The 22,497-nt window shown below is 41.3% G+C and overlaps 1 protein-coding gene and 1 pseudogene across 1 annotated transcript in view; both read right to left on the bottom strand.

The window, feature by feature from the left end:
• Window positions 1-1,825: 1,825 nt before the first annotated feature.
• The window catches only part of EVA1A (eva-1 homolog A, regulator of programmed cell death), a 48,208-nt gene continuing 27,536 nt past the window's right edge, over window positions 1,826-22,497 (bottom strand). The window contains exon 5 of the mRNA XM_073897483.1: window positions 1,826-3,105. Within this exon, the coding sequence (XP_073753584.1) occupies window positions 2,732-3,105 (374 nt within the window). The 3' untranslated portion in view covers window positions 1,826-2,731. The remainder of the gene's footprint in view (window positions 3,106-22,497) is intronic.
• Window positions 20,396-21,262, bottom strand: LOC112820670 (actin-related protein 2/3 complex subunit 3 pseudogene; annotated as a pseudogene).

Below are 22,497 nucleotides of genomic sequence, written 5' to 3'. Positions count from 1 at the left end.
CCTTTCATGTCCTTATATTGGAATGATGTTAAGTCCAAAAGTGCCTAGGGTGCACTCCCTGCCAGTAGTGAAGGTTCAGCTGAGGGGGTTCAGATATGCCATGAGTGGATGGTGACCACCTGTGCCTCACAGTGCAGAAAGAGGCCCTTAAAGGAAGTGGGTGGGAGCTTCCTAGGGTAACTGTACTCCTAACATCTTCTTAGATGTTTAACTGTCAGTGAGTGCTTCTCTGAGGAACCATGGAAGACCAGGGAAGCTGCATCAGAAGCATCCTTTCCATGCTGTCTTCTGAGCTAAGTTAACTGTGAAACTGCCCCCCACCCCGCCCCCCTTCCCCCACCACCCTTCCCCCCAAAACACACACAACCTGTGAGCTATATGGGAGCTTGGTCAGTAGCAATTAATCCAGTACACTGTAGAGGTATACATAGGTCACAGTTTCATCTGAAGTAGAAGAAAATGAGACCAGCAAGAGAGAGAAGCAGAGATGAGAGCTGAGAAAGAACAAACTTTTGATAGCCTTTCAGCATCTGGACCCCGTCATCCATGAAGCCTAATCCAGGGTTACTTTTCCCAGTTATATGAACCAATAAATGCTCTTAAGTTGGATATTATTCTGTTGCAAAATGAAATGGCCTAAAATGCAGAAACTGGAACAAGGAATGACAGACCTAAATGTGGAACTGCTTGAGTCAAGATAAGGAATATAACAATTGAGGTCTCCCTATCTTTGGCTGAAAAGCTGAAATCCTTAGTATATGGAAGTGAAGCAGTGGGTTAAACTGTTATCTACTATTTTGTGCCTTAGGCAAAGTCCCCACCACCCTAAAGATAGGAACTTTATGGACTTGGTAGAAAGGCATCAGGATATTGGGGTGAGAAAGCCAGATGACCCAGAACCTTCCCAAACACCTCCATTACTGCAGCCCCCTTAGCCCCTGGCCTAACAAGGGTCATATCCTTCCCCGTTATCAGCTTTGGGTGAATTCTGGGGATGAAAGCAACACCTTGTTTCACTTTTCTAAGAGACAGAGACCAAAGGTGTTATTAATCTGAAGCCTAGACAATTATTGCCTAGGGACTGAAATCACAAGAGTGGGAACCCAGATTCAAAGACACTGATTTACAAGATTTTTGGCAGTTGTTACGAGCCAATGGGGCAACCCAAAATGATATAATCAGATCAGCCACCAAGGTTTCAAGCCAACTGTATTGCCCCCTGGGCAAACAGAGATTTGTGAGTGTTCACTTCTTAAGACAGCCTTCCAAGCCCTTATCACAGACAGCGGGTTGCTAAAGCAATAGAGACCCCAGCAGAGAAAGTCTCCCAACCATCCTTTCAGGCTTGGTGATGATGCCGATGGATGTCAGTAGGAAGGCTCGGGAACAGCCAAACTGGCTGACTAAGGAACCCACTGCATGTCAAGAGAAGGGAGCCGACAGATAGAACTCACTATTCCTGTCTATAAGGCTGGAGGATGCTGCTTCCTTCTCTGTAACCCATTTCTAAATGTGTTTCAGCCTTGCTGTCTTTCTTCTCTACTGACTTCCCTTCTCCATATGGCCACCATCTTATTCTTAGTCTTGGACAAGCCTATCCTCTGCTTAACAACAACTCAGCTACATTGTAACTATAATATACAACACACAGCAAATGAAAGGTCCCCAGTTAGTCACACAGCGGCCATTTCTTTATTCTCCAGTTTCTCCATTTCTCCCAATTCTCCAGTTGTTGAAAGGGCCTGGCAAAAGACCATAGCCACCTATGTAAAAGGGCTGCCATTTAAAGTAAGCATTACAACAGAGACGTACATGAAACAAAAAAAAGAATGTAGCATTTTTTTTAATCTCATCCTAATTTTGGCTTTATTTCTCATCTCCTATTCCCATTCTTTTCCTGGAAATCCAAACTTTTTTTTTAACAAAATGTTTAAAATCATAATTATCTAGAGTCATAACAAAATTTCTTCTCTCCAAAAAGGGGGAAAACACAGCTTTTATTCTTATGCACCATCTTCAAATATGCATGTTAATATATATTTTATAAACTATTTAAAATAAAACCCTTCATCCTTTGAGGTTATTGATATTTCTAGCTCACTGACACATCTCCCATAATATAGTAATTCTACCCATTTTCATGAATGAGGTGGGAACTATACTAAAAAATAGGATTTTAATCCCTGAGGTGCCAGTTAAAATGGACAAGGTTGCTATTGCAACACAAGATTTTTAAAAATCAGCCTTAAATAATAATCATAAATCATGCTATCTGGATGAGAGTCACCTCCATAGCATGGGGTCATTTAGAAAATTGCATTTACTGGGTTAAGTTCACCCTGCTATTCCTAGCCTTCATGCCATGATAATCTTCCTTTTGTAAAGGAGTAACACATAGCAATGAAGTCTGCAGAAACTTCTGAGATCCTCAGAAATCAAGAGAAACCACAGTCCCGTTTCTCTAATCTCCATCCAGATTGCTGGGGAGGGTTTTTCAGCACCATTCTACGACCTGCAAAGATTGATGAACTGACTTGGTTTTTCTACTTCTCCATAAATTTAGTCGAAAAGGAAAGCTCAGTCCTCCTGGCTAGAAAATGGGCGTGCCCTGCTTATCTCTGACCCCAGGACTGCAGCAGAACTGTGTTCAGCTCTGTGCCCACCCTCCCTGCGGCCCCTGGCCCTTGCCGAGGACTTCCTGCGGCAAGGGCTTGGGCTTGGGCTCCCGCCGCTAGTAGTAGCGGTTCAAGCTCCTGGTCCCGGGAACCTCGGGCTGGCCATTCATCCAGATCTCCCTGATGATGCGCTCCCGCTCCTCCAGCCGCTGGGCACGCTCCAGCTCCTCGGCCGAGGTGAACACGTTCTTGTTCAAAGTCCTTTCGAAGCGGCGGTGCCTCCTGACCGAGATGTCAGACGCCGTGTCTGAGCTGCCATCCTCGCTGTCGCTGCTGTCGCTGCTGTTCTCTCGGTCCTGCAGGAACTTCTTCCGGGGACGCTGCCGGCAGTCCGTGTGGCAAGAGATTCTCATCACCAAGGCAGCCAGGGTGAGCACCAGCCCGATGCACACGCCGGAGACAAAGTACAGAGCTGCTCGCTCGGGATTTTCTGCAGGAGGAGGAAGAGGCATTTGAGAGATGACGACTCCATATGCAGAGAGCACATAGGGCTCCTGCCCGCCTTGCACACCTCTCACCACACCCCAAAGCTCCAATGGTTACAAATATTGCCTTCCCATGTGACAAACTACATAGTGTATTCAAAACATAATTATCAACGAATGGTGAATCTGGGTATAGGGCGTATGGGATTCTTTTCCTCTATTCTTGCAACTTTAAATTTGAAGTAATTTCAGAATGAAAAGATAAAAGAAAGAAAAGTATTATTTAGGATGTATTATAAGCAAGCAACTGTACCTAAACGTCATTTGCTTAGGAGGTATATACGTGTTTAAAGCCTATTTTCGCCTACAGAGGAAGATTCTTGGCTTCTGAATTTGCTCCTGCAACCCCTGAAGAAACTTTTAATCACAGATGTAAGCAGCTTTTTTTTTTGACGACAAATTTATAAATAAAATCAAGGACCAATGCCTCCTTTATTCTAACTATACCATCACAGGCCTAAGTCAACACATGTGGTCAGTTCCTGAGATGCCCCCCACCTCTTAGTATTCTGACTCTTATACAAGCCCCTTCCTTTGAGGGCTGGACCTAGTGGGCCGGACCCAGTGATCTATTTCTAAAAAACAGAATATGGCAAAAGTGATGGATGAGTCTAAGATTAAGTTACAAAAGACTGACTTCCAACTTGCTTATGCGTTTTCTCTGGCTTTTCTCACTCACTTGCTCTGATGAGGCCAGCTATCATGTTGTGAGCTGCTCTACAGAGAGGCCCACATAGCAAGGAACTAAGAGTAGCTTCTGGCTAACTGCTTACAAAGAACTGAATCATGCCAACAGCCATATGCATGAGTTTGGAAGTGAATCACGCCCTCCTGGTGCAGGCCTGGCCTGACCCATAGAAACAAGATAATAAATGTGTGTTGTTTCAAGTCACTAAGTTTTGAGGTAATTTGCTGTGCAGCAATTGATAACTTATACAGTCACAGATGGAAAACCAGTGTAGGTATTTTGTGATGACCTCATCAGGTGAGTTTGTGGGGGAGAAATTTGCAGTTTTCCTTGGTGAGAAAAGAGAATAATCATTCTGTTAATGTGCAATATGCTTTGTAGGCCCAGTGATGATCCCTGTCTGATGTGCTCAACAGGATGAGAGCCTTTGGGTGAACAGCCTTCCATTTGTGGTAAGTTTGAGAACATAGGGGCATGCCTGGCCTTGGGTCCCAGGGCATGGTCAATCTGACAGGACTCAAGATTACCATCAGCAAATTAGTTTTCCATAATCTTTATTCACTAGTTAGTATGAATCAAAACATACATTGTTTTGTGGGTTTTTAAAGAATATAAGTGGGATCATATATAATATATATCCATTTTTTTTAAACTTAAGAATATTTCCTAGAGAGATTTCCAGATATGCCAAGAGCATTCTTTTTGACTACTGCATAGTCTTCTGTAGTATAGACACATCAAAGTTTAACTATTTCCTTATTACTATCACATAAATGGTTTACAATTTTTCACTATTATGAGCAATGCTAATGTCAACATGCTTGTATCCTTGTACACATCTTTTTATATACATGTAGAATTATTTCTACAGGTTAGTTTTATCTAGAAATAGGACAACTGCATCAAAGGGCATAGGCATTTTGAAGTTATGCATTCTTAATTGTACCCAAAAAAGGTTCTATCAGTCTAAACACAGCATATTGAATGCATGTGTTTATGACGCCTCCTTCCCTTTGAAACTTCTACCAAAATGACAGTGATCTGAATACAATAGATATAAATTTTAGGTACAAAGAGGAGAGGAGAGAAGAAAATAGAAGACACTAGTAGCAGATACAAGGGTAGTCAACAAACAACACAAATGTGGTGAAACGGGGGTGACCAATATCATGGTGGTGTAAGATATCCCAATTTTTTGTGTCCCTTTTTTTTTAACAGCTAATTAAGCATCCACCCACAAACAAAAGTGTCTCTGTGGGAGTCCTGTGATCCAACAGCATAGGCCAAGAAACCCAGGAGGAGTCTCGCCCACCCACCCACCAGATCATCCAGTAATAGACAGACTGCAGACAGGCTTTGGTTTGGACCGTGGAACTAGCAACCCCAACCCTGACCCTTCCCAGCTGTGTTTGGGGAAAATCTTGAAAAGTGTTGACCTGGGCAAATACCCATGGATGAAACAGAATTCCAGCACATCACTGAAGGAAACAAACAAACAAAACAAGTTTGAAGGAAATTTTCCAGCAGTGCCCCTCCCCCGCCCCAAGTTGACACAACACAGAATTGAACTATCCCGTGGCACCACTCTGGGGGGGAAAGGGGAGCAGTGTGTGAGTGCCTGGTTACCCTAGCTTTGCCAGATGCTGCACAGGAAACCCATTTCCCTCCAGCAACATCCAGAGTACTAAAGTGGGACCTCCATGACTGAGAGGAGGGAATAAATTGGGAAAGAGGCAAGTAAGAATATCAAAGGGCATTATAAAGGGACACGGTTCATGCTGACTGAGCTCAGCATGTCTGGAGAACGTCTACCCACAAGCCTCTGGGAGAACCTCAGCCAAGGATCTTCCTACCAGCTGGCAGACATCCCTAATACCCCAAGTGCTAAACCCATACCTTCCCTCACTCTAAGGTGGCTCCTTACTCGGGCTCCAAGATTGGCAGCAAAAGTTGGGTAAACCAGAGTGCTATCAGAAAAACAGACCTGGAACTGTGGGCAAGAGAGAAACCACAATCTTGAGCTGTAGCACCACCTTCTGGAAAAACAAAAGAGAGGTTTCCAGGAGCCAACCAGGTGAGCGGTAAGGTCCAGAGAAGACTAAAAGCTTAAGAATTCTGCCACAAGAGGGAGCAAGAAGTGTGGAGCAGGTGTATAAATACAAGGTCTGAGAGAACCCCATATACAACAGGACCAACAAACAATATACCCCATCTGAAAGCAACTAGTGAAGAGTTGAGGAGGTGTCTTTTACTTCAAAGGCAAAGCAGCAACACAAAATTACAAGGAACATGAAGAATCAAGAAAACATGTCATCATCAAAAGATAATCCTTCAATAAAGACTTCAAAGACATGAAATCTTATGATCTAGCAGATAAAGAATTCAAAATAACTGTTTTGAGGAAACAATGAGCTACAAAGAAACACAGAAGATAATTCAGTGAAATCAGGAAAAAATACATGAACAAAATGAGAAATTTAGCAACAAGATAGAAACCATAAGAAAGAACCAGACAGAATTCTGGAGCTGAAGAATTCAATGATTGAAATGAAAAACGCAATAGAGAGAATCTGCGGCAGAGTAAATCAAATGGAAGACAAAATAAGTGACCTAGAAGACAGTGCTTTTCAAACAACCCCGTGCAAGGCAAACAGAGAAAAAGGAATGACAAACAGCAAAGAAAGCCTATGTGATCTATGGGATTCGGTCAAATGTACAAATACTAGCATAATCAGGGTTCCAGAAGGAGAAGAGAGGAGGAAGGGGCCAGAAGGTTTGTTTTAAAATATAATAGCTGAAAACATCCCAAAACTGAGGAGACACTTTGACATCCAAGTTCACAAAGCTAATAGATCACCCTATTATCTCAATGCAAAAAGACCTCCAAGCCACATTATAGTGGAACTGCCAAAAATCAAAGAAAAAGAAACATAAATGTATCGAGAGGGGGGAAAAAAAGTATAACTTAGGATTAGGCTATCAGTGGATTTCTCAGCAGAAACCCCACAGGCCAGGAGAGAGAGGGTGGAATGACAGAGTCAAAATGTTGAAGAAAAAATTACCAGCCAAGAATACTCTATATGACAGTTATTCTTCAGATATGAAGGAGAAATAAAGACTTTCTCAGTGAAACAAAAGCTGAAGGTATCTTGCCTTACAAGAAATGCTGAAAGGAGTCCATCAAGCTGAAGTGAGAAGATGCTAATTAGTGGCACAAAAACATCTGAAAGTGTACAACAAGCTGGTAAAGGTAAGTATGCAATCAGATTTAGAAAACTCTAAATCTGTAATAGAATAGTGTGTTAACCACTAAACTATGGTATAAAGGTTAAAGGAAAATAGTACTAAAAATAACTGTAACTATTATAATCTGTTAATGAACACAATATATAAAAAGAGGTAAATGGTGACATCAAAACTATAAAGAGGGGGAATAAACGGGTGGAGCTTTTGTATGCAGTTGAGCTTTCGATGTTTTACCAATGAGCATGATGTTAGCTGTGGGTTTGTCATATATGGCCTTTATTATAATGAGGTATGCTCCTTTTATACCCAATTTGTTAAGGATTTTATCATGAAAGGATGTTGTATTTTGTCAAATGCTTCTCCTGCATCCTTTAAGATGATCAAGGAAACATAGGGAGATGAAATCACTGTCTTTAAGAGCTATCTGCACTCCCATATTCACAGCAGCATTATTCACAATAACCAAGACGTGGAAACAACCTAAGTGTCCGTCAAGAGATGAATGGATAAAGAAAATGTGTTGTAACCTTAAGTACATTATTCTAATTGAGATTAAGTCAAAAAAAGTAAGACAAATACTGTATGATATCACTAATATGCGGAATCTAAAAAAGACCTCATAAAAACAGGGTATAGTAATGGTTGTTAATAAAGGTTGGAGAGTGAGAGAATTGGGTATGTGTTGTTTAAGGCTACAAATTTGCAACCAGTAGATAAATAAGTCCTGGAGGTTTAAAGCACGGCCTAGTGAATATAGAAAACAATATTGTATTATAGACTTCAAAGTTGCTAAGACACTAGATCTTAATTGTTTTCACCATGGAAAGAAAGATAATTAGGTGATGTGAAAGACATGGTAGTTAATGTTACGATGGTAATCATACTGCAATATATAAATGTATCAAGTCAACACCTTGTAACCTTAAATCTACATAATGTCATATGTCAATTATATCTCAATAAAAATTAATGGATTGCTTGAAATAAATAAATAAATAAATAAATAAATAAATAAATAAATATTCAGCGAAGGAGGATGAAACTGAACTCTGTCTAGTTGATACCCAGGAAACACTGAGAGGATTGAGGGAGCTCTTGGCCTTGAGGAGCTTAACAGCCCAGCAGGGAGCAGACCCACCCATTCCCATACTAAAGGGAAGAGTTTCTATAGAAGCATGAAGAGGGATCTCCAGAAACACAAAGGTGAGTGGAAAAGCTAACGTTCAGATATGGGGATCTGAGAAGGCTTTCTAGGAAAGATACCCAAATCCATGCTTTTACCAGGATGGAAAACCACTGGGCAGACCAGCATCAATTTGAAGCCTCCCTCAGTCATCTTTTAAACACTACTTACCTACCCTGCTGAGTTGTGGTAAAGGTTAAAGGTATTACAGATGACCGGCATAAAGGGATTATCCAAGATCTTGGCAAGGAGAGGCATTCAATAAATGATAACTCTATTTATTTTCTTCCTTCCTCCCTCTCTCCCTTTCTTCCTTCTTTCCAAGTTCTCTACCTCCCTTCCATCCATCCCTCCATCCATCTAATCTTTTTTCCTCCTCCTCCCTTCCTTCCCTTCTCATCCCACTCTGTCTTCCCTGGAGTGTGTCTCCGTGTTTTTCAAACCCTGCCCTCACCACGCCCCCATTTCAGAGGTTAACTTTGAAGATGGTTACTGAACTTTATCTTGGGAACCCCTCTTCTCCCTCTAGCTTACCTAGTGCATCCTACCCTGCTACTCCAACCAGAAAACATACTCTTTTGCCTCCAGCTTTCTTAGACATGGATTCCCAGAAAAGCCCAATAAAAGCAATGAGAGAGGGCAAAGAGTTGACTGGGCCTCACTGGTTCCTGAGGAGGTGACTCAGGGCTGATTTTCACAGCTGATATAATTTGTTTTGTTTTTCTTCATCATGCTTCTGCAAAAATCAGAACTGTAGCTCTATCGTGGTTGTTTTTTCTAGTCAGTGCTCCAGGTCACTTCCTCCTGGCCAATGATCCACCCTGGTCTTGGCCAGATCCAGACAGCTGTTAAGTGCCCAGGAAGTAGAGTGGGGAGGGCTATTGTCAGTTGCTTTCCCTCAGTAAATAAAAATAAATGTTTTGCTGTATCTTGCTTCCTGCAGGGTCATTGTTTTCATGGGCAGGAAGAGGCTCTATGTGGAGGTCCTGGGCTAATTTCATTTGCACCCTCGGAGGTCAGATCATGCCCAGCAGACTCTATAGGAGGAGAGCAGCATCAGCCTAGGCCAGATCAGCTGGGCTCCGTGCAAGTGTAACTGGTTCCCCTGCCTAGACTATTGGCCTCAAAGCTTGCAATCCCCCCTTTTTTAAGATTTTATTTATTTATTTATTTATTGTTTATTTAATTTAATAAATATATTTTAACAAATATACTTATTATTTTATTTTATCTTATTTTATTTTGAGAGAGAGAGCATGAACAAGGGACGAGGCAGAGGCAGAAGGAGAGGGAGAAGCAGAATCCCCGCCGAGCAGGGAGCCCAGGTGGGGACTCAATCCCAGGACCCTGGGATCATGACCTAAGCTGAAGGCAGACGCTTAACCAGCTGAACCACCCAGGCGTCCCAAGCTTGCAATCCCTTGATTGGAAAGAAAAATGTTTACAAATAGTTTTAAAGAAGAGTAATGGGGCTTTTGTAGAATCAGGGAGTAGTCAGCATAATCTCTTCTCTGAACTCTTAAAGCCTTGCAAGGATTCCTCTTTATGGGATTCTGCCCCTCCCCATAGAGAAGCAAAAACTCCCCCTAACACTTCTGCCCTCTCTGAAACGCTGGAGAAAGCTGCCCTCTTTCTTCCATCCCTGACTTGTTCTTCCTCGGGAAGAGGGGGTGTGGGAGAATCGCTGCCCCACTAGGCTGGCTCTGGAGTATACTCCCTCGCTTTTGCCTCTTTCATCTTCCCTTACCACCTGTCCAGGCCAGGTGGTAAAGAGGCCTTCCTTTGACATTACCCATCATCCTAATCCACCCTGCTCACCTTCCTTCATCTACGGCAGGAAAGATCTATGGTCCTATAGCTCTAGGACTCAGGGGAGCTAGGTAGAAGGCCCTGAACATTCTCTGCTCTGGCGTAACCAATGCTGCAGTTGATACCCTATTCTGATGCTTTTCTGGCTCCTTGAGTCTGGAAGGAGGAAGAATGTGATTAATTAGCCCTGCTGATCTAGGCAGCACTTTATGTAGTTGTATTATAGTTAGTTATGTAATGACTATCTTTCCCATACAACAGTGAAAAATTTGTGGGCAGAATCCACCTGTTTCACTTTGAATTTCCGGAACATCCAGCACATCGCCTTGCTCATTGTGTGTATCTCACAAATACTTACTGAATTATATCATGAATACACAATTTCTAAAAGTCCAGGTAATAAATTTATTATATATGCATAAATATAATAGATGTATGTATGTGTATATATGTGTGTATACATATAAATGTGTGTGTGTAATGGTACATTAAAAGAGTAACGGATGAAAAAAAATTTATAAAATCACCATAATGAATATAACTATACACTGTATAGTGTAGTGAAGTGAATTTTCTTCTGTTCTTTCTTCCTATCATATAAATATGTACATATTTATTTATATTTACTTGGTTGTATTTATACAATTTATGTATTTATCTGCATACTTTTTTTGTTTGCTTGTAAGACTATGTTTAAAAGCAGTTTTAGGTTCACAGCAAAATTAAGAGGGAAGTACAGAGATTCCCCATAACCCTCACCCGCACATACCCATAGCCTCTCCCATTATTAACATCCCCCACCAGAGTGATACATTTGTTATAACTCAGGAACCTACACTGACACATCATAATCACACAAGGTCCATATTTTACATTAGGGTTCACTCTAGGTGTTGTACATTGTATGGGTTTGGACAAATGCATAGAGTACTTTTGTGTATAATGCTATTTCCTTTTCTCCTTGTTTCATCTGTTGCCTTATAATGCATTCTCAGAAAAGGAATATTTGTGTTAAAGGGGATATTTTTATACCTCTTAATACATATTGCCAGTGGCTTTTCAAAAGTAATAACATTAAATTTTCTTGCCATCAGCTGTGTATGAAAGTACTACTTTTACCAAACCCTCTCCAGGAGAGTATAGTCCAACTGTTAAAATTTGTTCTAATACAGTAGGTCAATAAACGGTTTTATTCCACAGAAATTTACTGTTAGTCTATAGTGCTTTTGGGGCTAAAGACACAAAGGTTCTCAACTCTCACAGGATTTCCAGTATAAAAGGGAATAACATGAAACAGAAACTACAGTACTTTTTTCAAACCCCAAATTTGTGACTATCAATTGAGTTATGCTGGGTTAGGCTCCCTCACTGCGAAGAGACCACCTCTCTCAAGCCAATCTCATAGGAAAAGTGATTTAAATTCTGGCTGGCTACTACGTAGTTCACGCTGCTGTGCTTACAGTTACACATTCAAAAAATATTAGGTGATGGGCATTAAGGCGGGCACACAATGTGATGAGCACTGGGTGTTATACACAACAGATGAATTGTTGAACACTACATCTGAGACTAATGATGTACTCTATGTTGGCTAATTGAATTTAAATTAAAAAAAAAACAAGGAATATTGTTTAAATAAAAAAAAATAAATGATCCCCAGTGCATCTGTGTTGGAAAAAATTACTGTAAACAAAGCTAAAAGACAAATGCCAAAATTATGAAAAATATTTGAAATATGCCACAGAGACAAGGGGCTGGTATATAAAGAACGCCTAGAAAGAGCATTAAGAAAAAAGACCAACAACCAATACAGAAAATGGACAAAAGATTATGGAGAGTTCACAGAAAAAGAAAGACAAATGGCCGTTCAGTGTATGAAAAGCTGCTCACCCAAAGCAGGACTTGGCACACTATGGCTCCTAAGCCAAACCTGACCACCATGTGTTTTGTTGTCGGCACACAGCCATGCCCATTTGTCCGTGCTCTATGTCTGCTTTCACGCCAACAGCACAGGGGTTCAGTAGTTAGAACAGAGACTGTATGGCCCACAAAACCAAGAATATTTATTATCTGACCCTTTACAGAAAACGTTTGCTGACCTGTGACCTACAGAAACAGAAATTAAATGACATTTAGATATTATTTTTCATTTATCAGATTGTCAAATCTCAACAATTTAAAAATAGTGTTGCAGGACCTTCTTAGGCATCTTAAAAAGAGTAAATGGGTAAAACTCCTTAAGTGGCACTTTGGTGATACTGACCTTAACTAATAATTTATACACCTTTTGATCCAACAATTCCACTTTTTGGAACTTATTCTACAAATGCACTTGAACATGTGTGTGTGCCCACAGTTATTTTTATTGCAACTCTGTTGCCCTGTTTGAAAAGATTTGAACCACTCCCACTGAGTGGTTAAATTATGGTTCATCTGTACAACGGAACAGTATATAGTCATCTAAAATGAGGAGGCTCTTTATACACCGATATAACATATCTTCATGATAATGTTTTTGGTGAAGAAAGCAAAGCACAAAAGAGTCTGTATGATATGCTACCTGTGTTTAAAAGGGGCGAGGATGAGACTGGATGTTCATCTTTTCCTACCTGTGCACAAAGAACTCCGGAAGGATGCAGAAAGGACTGATGATGGCTCAAACGTGGGGACTGGATGGAGGGGCCAGCTCTGAGGTAAGACTTCTCACTATATATCTTTTTATATCATTTGATCATTGAGCCATGTTTATGCACTGATTAGTTGAGCACCTAATAGGTGCCAGACATTATTCTAGAGGCTGAGGAAAGAAACAAAAATCTCAGTGTTCCTGGGAGCTTGTATCCTACTGGGAGAGATAGTAAATAAACAAGATAAATAAAACAGTTGTATGTTAGATGGCAATAAGGTGATAAGGAGAAGAAAACAGTAAAAATAGGAAGGAGGGTATGAAGTGTCAGATGTGTGCTGGAGGGGAGCAGGCAGGTGGAGTAACCAGACGGAATCTAATCGAGAAGGTGACTTTTAAGGAAGAAATGAAAGGAAATGGAAGAGTGATCAGGAGAATGTATTATCAATTCAAAACATTAAATTAAAGAGCAATCATTCCATTTAATCTTTCTAACAACTCTATTAGAAGTCATTTATGAGGTTATTACTATTAATGAGATGATTATCCTCATCATAAATTATTACATTATGATCCCAAAGGGTTGCTTGCACAGACCTGAAACAAGAAATGTTAACTGCTCCAATCCCAGTACTGAGATACAGGGAAACAAAACATGCGTGGAGGAGTACATGGATGGGCAGGCACCTAAGCCAGGGTGGGGGAGTGAGGAGAGAGGATCTTAGAACCTGAAGACTGTGAGGGAGTTAGCCAGTCCAGGACCAAAGGGAAGAATTCTTGGAAAAGGAAATGGCTGCAAAAAAGCAGAGGTGAGAAAAGGTGCAGGAAGTGGTTTAGAATAATTGGAGTAAGATCTTGATCAGGGAGCTCTACAACTAAACAAGAACACCGAGAAGTCAAGTTCAGACACTAAAAGCCCTGAGAAACCACATAAGAAACTGCGGATTGGAGAACTCACACTATCCCCAAATCTCTTCTCCCTTGCTTGTCTCTACAGCATGTTTTCCAAACTTAGCACTGTTGACCTCTTGGACCAGTTAATTCTTTGTTGTAGGGGGTTGTCTCGTGCATTGTAGTATGTTTCTCCACCGCTAGAGGCCAATAGCAGCACCCCCCCACCCCAGTTGTGACAACCAAAAGTGTTTCTAGATATTTCCTGCAGTCCCCCATGGGGCAAAATCATCCCTGGTTATGAACCACTGGTCTAAAGGTTGAAAAAGCTGTGTCATTTTTTTTCAGCTAGATGGTCATGTAACACAGTTCTGGCCAATGAAATATGAGAGCTACTGGATCGTCCTTCCTTTTTCACCCATCTTGAATGAAGGCAAGAGCAACAGCTACCGCTTTGCAGCCATGAGATGACAAGCAGAAAAGAAAGGCCATGAGAATCACAGAGAGGGTGGTCCCTACATCTTTGAGCCAATGCACCACCTACTTCCAGACTTCTTGTTATGAAGGTAAGATAACTCCTATGTGTTTAGGCCACCAAGTTGAGACTTTCTATTATTTGCAGCTGAAAGCAATCCTAACTATTAAACCATACAAAAGTGTTTGGATTTCATCCCAGAGATAATGAGGATCCACTAAAGTATTCTAAAAAAATACAAAAGAATTACATCATCAGACCTAGTTTGGAAAGATCATTTTGCTACAAAATACAGTCTTTGCTATGAAGCAAGATGGGAGGGAGATAGACCATGGAAAATGCTGTTATGCAAGCTAAGCAAAAACAGAATGGGGTTTGGATCAATTAAGTCATTGATGGTGGGAATAAAATGGAGGGGACACATCTGAGAAACACTGAGAGGCAAAATGGACTGACCCTAAGCAATTGGATATGCACAGTGAGTAAGATACATCTTCTGGCGTAGGTGATGCCCTACATGGTACCTAAAAGAAAGAACAACTGACAGAGAAGGACAATATTCCATTGCAGGCCAGGTTGAATTTGAAATGTTTATGGCACACCCAAGTTGTAATGTTCAGGGCATTTAGATACACAGGTCTAGAAGTCAGAAAAGAATAAGGAAGTGGTAATTTTTAAAATATATGGATGATATAATTCTAAATTTTATTTTATTTTTTAAGATTATATTTATTTGAGAGAGTGGGTGAGCACAAGCAGGGGGGAGGGGCAGAGAGGAGAGGGAGAAGCAGACTCCCAGCTGAGCAGGGATTCCCAACAATCCAGGACCCTGAGACCATGGCCTGAACCGAAGGCAGATGCTTAACCAACTGAGCCATCTAGGTGCCCTAATTCTAAATTTTAAATTCCAATAAAATAACATTACTTATTACAAAAGTGGTATCAATGAAGTATAGAATACTTAAGCATACAGCTAAGCAAAAGAAATTTAAAAATACACAGACACATTCATAAAATCTCAGCATCCAGATATAATTTGCAATAAAATGTACTTACATATACATGTGAATATACAAACATAAATGGCCCCATACTGCATATGCTATATGGTAACAGGCTTTATTCACTTAAAAACACATCATAAACATTTTTCTATTTCAATTAATATTCACCCATTTTTCTGATTTTTTACTATATAAACAGTTCTGAGATCAACTGTCCTCATAGTAAAATTTTTGCCCATATCCCTAGTTATCTCCTTAGGATAAATTCCTAAATGTGGAACTTCTGGCTAAATGGTATACATGTTTTTAAGGCTTTTGACAGATGTTCCCAAATCACTCTCTAGAGAGGTTGTAGCAATTTACAATCCCATAACACTGTGTGTGAGTACTCATTTCTCCACACTTTCTCCAAAACTGAAATTATATATATAACCACTCAAATCTTTGAGAATTTTATAAAATAAAAATGTTAATCTCATTGTTGTTTTTATTTGGCATTTGTTTAATTGCTTGAACTCGGGCCGTGTATGTTTTATCAGCGATTTGTAATTTTTCCTTGGCAAACTGCTGATTCTTGTTTTTTGTCTACTATTCTTTGGGAAATCTGATCTTTTATTGATTGGTAAAAGCTCTTTATATGTTATAAACTTTAACCCTTCTTCATTAATGCTGCATTTTTCTCTTAGTTTGCATTTGCCATATAATTTTAGGGTACATTTAGATAAACAGGTATTTAAAATTATTTGAATTGTCGAGGCGCCTGGGTGGCTCAGTCGTTAAGCTTCTGCCTTCGGCTCAGGTCATGATCCCAGGGCCCTGGCATCAAGCCCCGCATGGGGCTCCCTGCTCTGCAGGAAGCCTGCTTCTCCCTCTCCCACTCCCCCTGCTTGTGTTCCCTCTCTCGCTGTGTCTCTCTCTGTCAAATAAATAAATAAAATCTTTAAAAAACAAAATAAAATTATTCAAACTGTCAAGGTTTGAAATGGCTATTGTGAAGAATGAGAACAAGATGTTTCCAAAAGCAAATAGAGACTGACTTGAAAGGCTCAGCTGAGGTTTGATACCATGAATTTCTAATGGTTTCAATCTGCAAAGCTGTAGCAGCATTTGGTTACTTCAGTGCAGAGGGCAAAAGGGGAGAAAGAGGGATTTACTTAGAGTTAGTGTTTTGCCTGTTGTTTTAATCAGGAGCTAGACAAAGAAGAAGGGAGTTGTGTGCATTAGCAAATATGTTGCTGCAATGATGCACCACATGGACAAAATAAGAGGCAACTGATGCTCCGGAAGAAATTAGGAGGGATCAGGGGCCCCTGTGTAGTTGAAGACCAGATACAGCTGAGTGAGAACATAAGTGAGCTACAAGATTAGGACATTTTTTACAATTTTCTTTGAACATACTTTTTATTATTGCCTTCAATCCATTTGTTCCGTTTTCTTCTTTTAAAACAATTATTTTGTATCTGTTATATTCACTTTCATATTTTAAATTCTCTTAACTCATTTTCTTTACAGCCAGGGATTGGTGCCCATCACACTTAGAATTCATTTTCAGCCAGCAAGTCTATTTGCTGGATATGACCCATTTTATTTTAGCCACTTTACTTTACATTTCCTTGCATTCTCTTTTTATTTCAGCCCATATTTATTCAAAAGGAGCGTTATCTTCCTGTGTTCCAACCAATATTTAATTCCAGAATATGGGGTGAGGAGGAGAAAGGTTGGAGGGGGGATGAAAAACAGGGCCATGCAATCTATCAGCCCTAGCAAGATCACAAGACACACGGTAAACACCAGACTATTCAATGAATTACCACGTTCAATGATCACAACTCAGGGTCATGCTGGCTGAAATGGAAAACTGCCAGGTACTTCCTGTGCCAAGTAGAACTCCAAAGTCCAGGAGCCTGTATGCTCTCACCCAAGATATGTTCTTGCAACAGCTGATTTGCAAGTGTCCTTGGAGGCCTTGGAACCTCCGGGTCCTCCCTGCCACCACCCACTTCATTTTGGGGACGTCTTCACTAGGGAGTTGAGAGCATCATCATTCAATTGCTTGTGAAACATAATACCAGTACGGCCTTGAAGAAAGAGCAAAGATGAGATTCCTCTGATGTGCGGTGCCAGGGGGAAGGAGGTCCCAGGCCCCAGACTTCCTAGGGTGGTGAGGAGCTGACCGATGACCCAGGCCTTTGCTGACCCAGGAAGGGAGAACCTTGGCCTTGAGGCCTACGTAGACTACATGCAGCATCCTGCCGCCCCTGAGAAGTCCTCCCTTCTAAAATCAGGTTACATGTCATCTGAGATCCTCTCTCAAAGAGAACCCATGGGCTTCCTTTATCCTCGACCCTGGCTCAGATTTGCCACTGTAAATAGAAATGTCGGGTTTTGTATCTGAACTCTGAGGTTACCACATATCAACCCTGGCTAGAGAACCAGAAAGCAAAATCAGTCCTCTGATTAGAGGGATTCTAATCAGAACCTCAGCCCCTTCCTTTTTATACAACACCCTGAAACAACAGGCAAAACAAAACATAGTGAAAGCCAACTATCAAAAAAAAAAAAAATGTAAAACTCCTTCAAGCAGTAGAAAATTGGTTTGGTCATTGAAACCATTGAGCATTTTCGTGTATTTTTTTTTTTAATTTCAACTTGATTGAGGTATATTTTCATGTATTTTTAAATGGCTCCTCTTACAAGAACAGCATCTGTTCTCAAGAAAGGATCTTGAGGAACAGTAAGCCATCTTCCTAAGAGTGTAACTTTGAATTAAGGAAGGGACAAATATCAGGCTCTCTCAGACTCACATGCTTTGTGTCTTCATGTCTCCCAGGAGGTTCTCACACACCTCATACAGCCGCACAAACACAGACCACACACATACACACACACACACACACACACACACACACACACACACACACACACACACACCTGGGCGGGACTGAGAACCACCGCATAGAAATGAGCAGGCTGAGGATACTCCAAGAGCTTCTCTCACAGGGAGTCAAATGCATAATGACCGGAAGACAATAGCCCCAGGCTACTTCATTCACTCTCTTGAGCCCAAAGGAAACCAAACATTTTTAGCAAGATAAAGCTTTTAGAGTCCCCACCACCACCGCCACTGATTACCACATTAGAGAATGCCAAGCTTAACTTTCAAACCAGAAGATCTTTCATCTCAAAATTCTCACCCAAAATTTAGCACAGCAGAATCCCTCTGCTACAACTATGTACCATTTCTCTCCTGAGAATAAGGCCACTGATGGCCACCCAGGAGATAGCCTCAGCCCTCAGCCCTGGCCCAGCCAAGACTGGACAACTACCTGAGACAAAGGAATAGGCCGCTAGGATGTTGCTGAGCAAAGCCATGTTCACGCACTCGGTAATCACCAGCTCCGTGCTACAGCAGAAGGGTGGCCTCGACGTCGCATCCAGAGGAAGCCTCTTGGAAATGCTTGAGCTGGACCAAGGCGGCACCTCCCTCTCTTCTCTTCTGTTTGGGAACACAAAGTGAGTGATGAGAACACATTCTGCTTTCCTGAGGCCGTGTTCCAGGTAGACTGGACTCAAGAACAAAGAACCAGTCTCCTAAATACCAGCCAGCCTTCCCAGCCAGGGATCTGGGGTCTTGTGTGCTTTGTTCTAGCTAGCAAGTTCTTGACTTTCAAGGAAGCAGCAACTCCTTCCATTTCTGTTTTTCCTGGACTTTCTTCTTTCTCTTCCACATCTCCTCCCCAGTTCCCTTTTAACACTTTCCCCTCACCTTCCCTGGAACTTTTTATTGCATTCTGTCTGGCTCACCTTGGAGGCACAGCCCATCAGCACTTCGGTCACTCACTGTAACCCCCCCCCCTTTGCCTGGCTCTGCTTTCTCTAGCATTGACAGTATTGCTGTACTTTGATCAGTTTGCCTCATCCCACAGGTCACCAATTGTGTGTCTTTGGCAATGGGTCAGAGCTGGCTGTCCCAGATATACCGAAGTGGTTCCAGTTCTTAAATGCCCACAAGAACTTGGGAGCTTGAGCCCACTCTCTGCCCCCAGTTTCATGACTCCACCTGTGACCATGATGGGCCAACCACACACACACATATACATACACACACACACAGACACACACACAGACACACACACACACACACTGCCACAGCCTGCCCACCAGCAGAACCGTGCCACCAGGGTTCAGAAGAGGGACTTGGGATCTCAGTGTTAAGCAGCTCAGCCTCTGGCTGATGGAGCACATCCTCTCCCCAGCTGCTGCTGCAGCGGCTCAGACCTGACATTATCATTACCCAGTTCACTCAGAGATGCTCTCGCTGAGATGAAGGGATGAAGAAATGGCAAAGACCCTGACAACTCCTATTCAATGCTGCCCTAAGCTGAGGATGGGCAACTGAATCACAGTGAGTGGAGGGATGTCAGGTTGGGGAATGCTAAAGAAGCAGAAGCCTCCAGTCCTTGGAGAAGAAATGGGTTCTTAGGGGGGTCATGGTCTCAATAACATGGACCACACAAAAGGGCCTGGGGAGCTGCAATTCTGCAGGTGGAGAGACTGGGTCACAACAGAGAAGACAGCTCATTTTCTGGTGGATTCCAATGGGCTCAGGGAAAACCACAGCAAGGAAAGAAAGCCCAACCCGCAGGTAAGAGAGAAATGACCGCAAGGTCCTTGGAGCAGCCAGAGGCCCAAGAGTAGCAGGATGAGGAGTCAGAGCTTCAGGGGCTGAGAAGGGGCTGGCCACTGCTGAGGGACTCTGCTTCTCTGGGCCAGAGTCCTGGGCCTTCTTCAACAAACATTTGAGTTCTTAAAAGGTCACAGCTATACAATACGGGTGAAGAGTTGGAACCACCGCTCTGAGTTCAGAGACTATTCTGAAGATGTGAAGACTTCAGGACCCAGGAAGACAGTGAAGTCACTGGAAAATGTCGGAGTATGTGGTGGTGCAAAGCTATTTCAGATCCATTCCCTCCTATTATCCCCACTAACTCTATGGCACAAGTCTTACCATTTCATTTCTGGAGGTTTGCAACAGTCCACACCTAATCCTTCTGCTAACGCCTTCTTCCTGCTCAGTCTAGCACACACTCTCACCCACAGAGTCATCTTTATAAAGTACAAATCTAATTACTTCACTCCACAGCCCAACCCTTCAACTAATCCCCATTACACTTCTTTTTTGTTGTTGTTAGAAATTTCTTTATTCTTTATTAAGCACCAGCTTAATACTTCAGAAAATTTCAAATCACCCATTCTTCCCTCCCCCACCCAAATTCTTGATAAAGAGTTGTCCAAGTGAAGATCACTCTCTTCTCTCTTCTGTATAAAACTTTATCAAATAAAGGCAAATAACTGTGTACATCTTGCTGTAAAATGCTGCCCACGGCTGTGGAAAGTGTCTGCCCAGGCTCCTTTCACTGTCCAGGTCCTGAAAGACTCTTGTTCATGAACTGTCACTTCACAAAGCAAGTCCACCACTTGCTAGGTTTATCATTATGAGGGTCAAAAACTTTCTCACAAAGTCTCAGTCCAGTCTCTTGTGTCAGCTGCTGTAAGTAGGCCCTCATCATCTCATCTTCCTGTTTGTTTGCAGGTTTGGCATAAATTGCATTAAGTGGAAAACCAGGCTCTCCAGGAATGGGAAAATTAGTGATTCCCAGCGTATACATTTGTTTTTCACCTTGGCTTTTGGAATTGCACTTTTGGAGTTTCTTTAGACACTCAGAAATGTAGAGAGTTATATATATCAAGGTTCTATCAGCTTCATTCTTAATCTCATAGTTTTTGAAGAAGACATTGGCCTTAAAGTAATAGATGGCTTCATCCACAATATCTGTATCTTTTGTCTCTCTAGGGGCAGGTCCTTTGAATTGACTTCTGATAGGCAACAGTGCCAGGTTTCCAATGAGTTTGGTGTCAGGGTCCATGAGAGAAGAGTGGTAAGCCAGCATCTTGCCGGAGCCCGTGTTTCAAGCTAGATGAGGAGGTATCCCCATTACACTTCTTAACACAATACACAGCCACTTCCATAATATCTGACCCCTACCTTAGCTCCTAATTCATCTCCTACTTGAGTCTATACCCATACACATACACACAGAAATGTAGGCACGCCTAATGCTCCAACATTACCAACTTACTTTTAGTTACCCAAACACACCAAGTTCTTTTATCTTTTCATGTATTCTATCATGCTTTTCCTTTTGCCTAAAATGCCCCCTCCTCCCCTTATCAGTCTGGCAAATGTTTTCTTTAAAAGAGAATTCAAAAGTCCTATAGCAATCTCAAAATCCCAATGACTTTTTTTTTCAGAAATAGAAAAATCCATACTAACGTTCATACAGAATCTCAAATACCCAAAAGAATCTTGAAAAAGAACTAAGTTGGAAGTCTCACACTTTCTGATTTCAAAATTTATTACAAAGCTCCAGTAAGCAAAACAGTGTGGCACTGGCATAAAGACAGGCATATGGACCAATGGAATAGACCAGAGAGCTTAGAAATAAACCCTTATGCCTTGTCAAATGATTTTCAACAAGCGTGCCAAGACCATTCAATGAGGAAAGAACAGTCTTTTCAATAAATGGTGTTGAGAAAACTTGAGTATCCACATGCAAAAGAATGAAGTTGAACCCTTACCTTATACCATATTAAAATTTAACTAGAAATGGGTCAAAGACCTAAATGCAAGAGCTAAAATTATAAAACTCCTAGAAGAAAACACAGGAGAAAAGCTTTATGACATTGGATTTGACAATGATTTCTTAGATATGACACCAAAAGCACAGGTGACAAAAGTTAAAATAAACTGGTCAAAAGTTAAAATAAACTGGACAAAAGTTAAACTTTTGTTTAAACATCAAAACTTAAAACTTCTGTTCATCAAAGGACACAATCAACAAAGTGAAAAGGTAACCCACAAAATGGAAGAAAATATTTGCAAATCATATATCTGATTGGGGGTTAATATCCAGATTATATAAAGAGCTCCTAGAAACTCAACAACAATAAAAAACAAACAACCTGATTAAAAAAAAATAGGCAATGGACCTGAACAGACCTTTCTCCAAAGATGATACACAAATGATCAATAAGCTTATGAAAAGATGTTCAACATTACCAATCCCTAAGGAACTGCAAATCAAAACCACAACGAGATACCTCCTCACACCCATTCAGATGGCTAGTATAAAGAAACGGAAGGAAGGAAGGAAGGAAGGAAGGAAGGAAGGAAGGAAGGAAGGAAGGAAGGAAGGAAGGAGGGAAGGAAGGAAGGAAGGGGAAGGAAGGGAGGGAGGGAGAGAGAGGGAAAGAAAGAAGAAAGAGAAAAAGAAAGAAAGAAAGAGAGAGAGAGAAAGAAAGAAAGAAAAAGAAAGAAAGAAAGAAAGAAAGAAAGAAAGAAAGAAAGAAAGAAA

The sequence above is a fragment of the Callorhinus ursinus genome, unplaced genomic scaffold (genome assembly GCF_003265705.2).
Source record: "Callorhinus ursinus isolate GAN/ISIS: 27379988/994484 unplaced genomic scaffold, GSC_fseal_2.0 scaffold10, whole genome shotgun sequence".
NCBI classification, from domain to species: Eukaryota; Metazoa; Chordata; class Mammalia; order Carnivora; family Otariidae; genus Callorhinus; species Callorhinus ursinus.
This window is presented reverse-complemented; position numbering and strand designations above follow the sequence as displayed.